At 35.2% G+C, this 4,243-nt stretch overlaps 1 protein-coding gene across 1 annotated transcript; it reads right to left on the reverse strand.

Annotated features, from left to right (window-relative positions):
- Positions 1-552: 552 nt before the first annotated feature.
- Positions 553-1,241, reverse strand: LOC133338480 (C-type lectin 37Db-like). Its single transcript, XM_061546648.1, has 3 exons — positions 1,124-1,241; positions 985-1,058; positions 553-921 (listed from the first exon to the last, which is right to left on the reverse strand). Exons 1-3 carry the CDS (start codon positions 1,239-1,241, stop codon positions 553-555), a joined length of 561 nt encoding a protein of 186 aa, XP_061402632.1.
- Positions 1,242-4,243: the final 3,002 nt, after the last annotated feature.

Genomic DNA, 4,243 nt, shown 5'->3' on the forward strand with positions numbered 1-4,243 from the left:
CCAACATATCCAAAGGCGTGGATTTATAAAGAAACATATTTCAAGGACCAACATATCCATAGGCGTGGATTTATAAAGAAACATATTTCAAGGACCAACATATCCATAGGCGTGGATTTATAAAGAAACATATTTCAAGGACCAACATATCCATAGGCGTGGATTTATAAAGAAACATATTTCAAGGACCAACATATCCATAGGCGTGGATTTATAAAGAAACATATTTCAAGGACCAACATATCCATAGGCGTGGATTTATAAAGAAACATATTTCAAGGACCAACATATCCATAGGCGTGGATTTATAAAGAAACATATTTCAAGGACCAACATATCCATAGGCGTGGATTTATAAAGAAACATATTTCAAGGACCAACATATCCATAGGCGTGGATTTATAAAGAAACATATGTCAAGATTGCACTAATAAAATTGTCAAATTATTCTACTCGTTTGCTTTAGGAACTATCAAGAATAAAGTTACAGCATGGAAATACTTTGAATAGTGGAATGACTTTTATTTCAACAAATATATATCGAATTTGATTTTAGTATACGCTGACCACAACTGTAGTTGGCTTATTGGCTTGGCAAATATAAAATGCATCCAGTTTGCAAACCCAGTCATTCATTTCGTATTTAGGTTCCCTGTACCACAAATGGACACAATTCTCATTGCCACCGGCATTATCAGGTTGCCCACGCGACCAATCAGCATATGTAATACGTTCGCCAGTTCGGTACCATAAAAAATCGCCTTCAGAGTGTAAATCAGATCCTGATAACCACCACCATCGATCCCTGGGATATTTTGATTTTAAATGATCTGAAAGTTCCTTGATTTCCTCTGCACTGTCGAATGAGGCTAAGTCGCCACCCATAGACCGACATATCACATTAGCTTTGTACCATGATACCTGTAAAACGTATAAATAGATTACCACCTCTGCTCATGTTCAATTCGAATGTTTAATCTGTACCTTTGATTGGCCGAAATGATATAGTTTTTTACCAACGCGGATGAATGGATCTAATTTGAAGTCATCAGGATAACCTTAAGGAGGGATACAAATCACTTGAACTTTCTACGATATGGACGAAAATGTTGTTTAATCTTACCCTCTAAAAGTTTTGCTGTGATTTTTCGTTCGCGTGATCCCATTACAACCGGACTGGCCAGACACAAAAGGAGGAACGTCATTAAGGCGACGTTCTTCGAATGAGCTTCTGTTGCCATGTTATCTTGTCAATGATCACCACACAACTGAATCAGTGCTCACAATTAGTCAACAATAAGTACTCATAAGTATTTTATTAAGAATCTCTGCCCAACTGCTTGCTATTTATAAAACGACGAGAATGAGGGGGTTTTTGTTTTGAGTCTGACATTTCATTATCTACGATTTGAAAGCAAATCAATTGCAATCGTTGGCTTTTGTTTATTAACCTTTGACTTATTTCATTATTCTATTTTTATATTCTTTTATTCTTTTGTACTCGTATGTTCCTCCCGATCTTCGCAGTAAATATCAAATTTAAATAGATGATAAATCAATAAAAGTGGCTGATAGTCAGAATGTGTTGCAATAATAATGAAAGCATTATTTTTTTCTCGCATAAAGAAATAAATCTTTAACATTTTGTTATCTACACAGTAAAACATCGATAATCTGGATATTTGATTTGCAGACTCTAGTATGTATTTCAATTTTTGCTGGATTATAATACCAAAATATAAATAGGCGTGGATTTATAAAAAAAATATATTTCAAGGACCAACATATCTATCGATCCTTACGGAACCCTTGTATATTGCATTTTTGAACCGAAGGGTCTTTAAATTGACATTTCGGATTCTTGTAGCGTAAATATAGGTCCATGATTTGACATAGCCGTAATATAAATGCCAATTTTCAGTAATGAGATAGACTCTATGCAAAGGTTTCTCGGTTTGTGGTATGATGAAGTTCATAGTCTAGAGTCTGGAATTTATTATCTATATATCGTTAGCTAAAATGCAAAAAGGCGCAACTAACAAAAGCATAATTGTGTAGGAGAAGCAAAAAACTGTTTTGAATAAAAAATAACTATAACATGTCATGTATAATGAAAAAGTATGCCCGGCAGGATGATATTGCATATGACGAATAATAGACTATATTTTTATACCCTTCACCACACTGTGGTACAGGGTATTATGTCTTTGTGCATATGTTTGTAACAGGCAAAAATAATCGAGATAGACCCATGGTTCCTTTTGAGAATATGCATAGAATCTCTTTCTGAGTCGATTTATGCATGTCCGTCCGTCCGTCTGTCCGTCTGTAGATGTTAAATTGTAAACAAAGTACAGGTCGCATTTATGATCCGAATTTGATGAAATTTGGCACAGCTCAATTGTTTGGCCCAAGGACGAACCCTATTGAAATTGGGAAAAATCGGTTCAGATTTAGATATAGCTCCAATATATATTTTCGTCCGATTTAATGTAAACGGACCCTATATATCATTCGAATTGCACTAAAATTGGCACAGCGTAATGAATTAGGTCTAGAATGATGTGTGTAAAATTTCATAAAAATCGGTTCAGATTTAGATATAGCTCCCATATATATCCTCGTCCGATTTAAGGTAAATTGTGTACCAGAGTCCCTATATGTCTTTCGATTTGCACGAAATTTGGCACAGCGTAATGAATAAGGTCTAGAATGATGTATGCCAAGTTTCGTGAAAATCGGTTCAGATTAAGATATGGCTCCCCTATATATCTTCGTCCGATTTAAGGTAAATTGTGTACCAAAGTCCCTACATATCTTTTGATTTGCACGAAATTTGGCACAGCGTAATGAATAAGGTCTAGAATGATGTATGCCAAGTTTCGTGAAAATCGGTTCAGATTTAGATAATGCTTCGTCCGATTTAAGGTAAATTGTGTACCAAAGTCCCTATATATCTTTAGATATAGCTTCGTCCGATTTAAGGTAAATTGTGTACCAAAGTCCCTATATATCTTTAGATATAGCTTCGTCCGATTTAAGGTAAATTGCGTACCAAAGTCCCTATATATCTTTCGATTTGCACGAAATATGGCACAGCGTAATGAATAAGGTCTAGAATGATGTATGCCAAGTTTCGTGAAAGTCGGTTCAGATTTAGATATAGCTTCCATATATATCTTCATCGGATTTAAGGTAAATTGTGTACCAATGCCCCTATATATCTTTCGATTTGCACGAAATTTGGCACAGCGCAATGAATAAGGTCTAGAATGATGTATGCCAAGTTTCGTGAAAATCGGTTCAGATTTAGATATAGCTCCCTTATATATCTTCGTCCGATTTAAGGTAAATTGTGTACCAAATTCCCTATATATCTTTCGATTTGCACGAAATTTGGCACAGCGTAATGAATAAGGTCTAGAATGATGTATGCCAAGTTTTGTAAAAATCGGTTCAGATTTAGATATAGCTCCCCTATATATCTTCGTCCGATTTAAGGTAAATTGTGTACCAAAGTCCCTACATATCTTTCGATTTGCACGAAATTTGGCACAGCGTAATGAATAAGGTCTAGAATGATGTATGCCAAGTTTCGTGAAAATCGGTTCAGATTTAGATATAGCTCACATATATATCTTCTTCCGATTTAAGGTAAATTGTGTACAAAAGTCCCTATATATCTTTCGATTTGCACGAAATTTGGCATAGCGTACTAAATTAAGTTTTGAATGATGTGTGCAAAGTTTCGTGGCAATCGGTACAAATTTAGATTTAGCTCCCATGTATAGCTTCGCCCGATTTTAGGTAAATAGTCCGCTAAAGTCCCTGGAAATCTTTTGGTATAGCGTACCGAATTAAGCCTAGAATGATGTGTGCAAAGTTTCGTGACAATCGGTTCAGATTTAGATATAGCTCCCATATATATTTTCATCCGATTTAAGGTAATTGGTGTACCAAAGACCCTATATATCTTTCGATTTGCACGGCATTTGGTTCTATAATAATTTGTGCTATGTTTCATGAAAATCGGTTCAGATTTAGATATAGCTCCCATATATATTTTTGCCCGATTGTAGGTAATTGGTGCACCAAAGTCCCTGGAAATCTTTTCATTTGCACGAATTTTGGAATAGCGTACTGAATTAAGTCTAGAATGATGTGGCAAAGTTTCGTGAAAATCGGTTCAGATTTAGATATAGCTCCCCATATATATCTTCGTCCGATTTATGCTAAATTGTGT

This window comes from Musca vetustissima, unplaced genomic scaffold, assembly GCF_032173495.1.
Source record: "Musca vetustissima isolate MV318-11 ecotype Yass unplaced genomic scaffold, APGP_CSIRO_Mvet_v1 utg3337, whole genome shotgun sequence".
In the NCBI taxonomy this organism is placed as follows: domain Eukaryota; kingdom Metazoa; phylum Arthropoda; class Insecta; order Diptera; family Muscidae; genus Musca; species Musca vetustissima.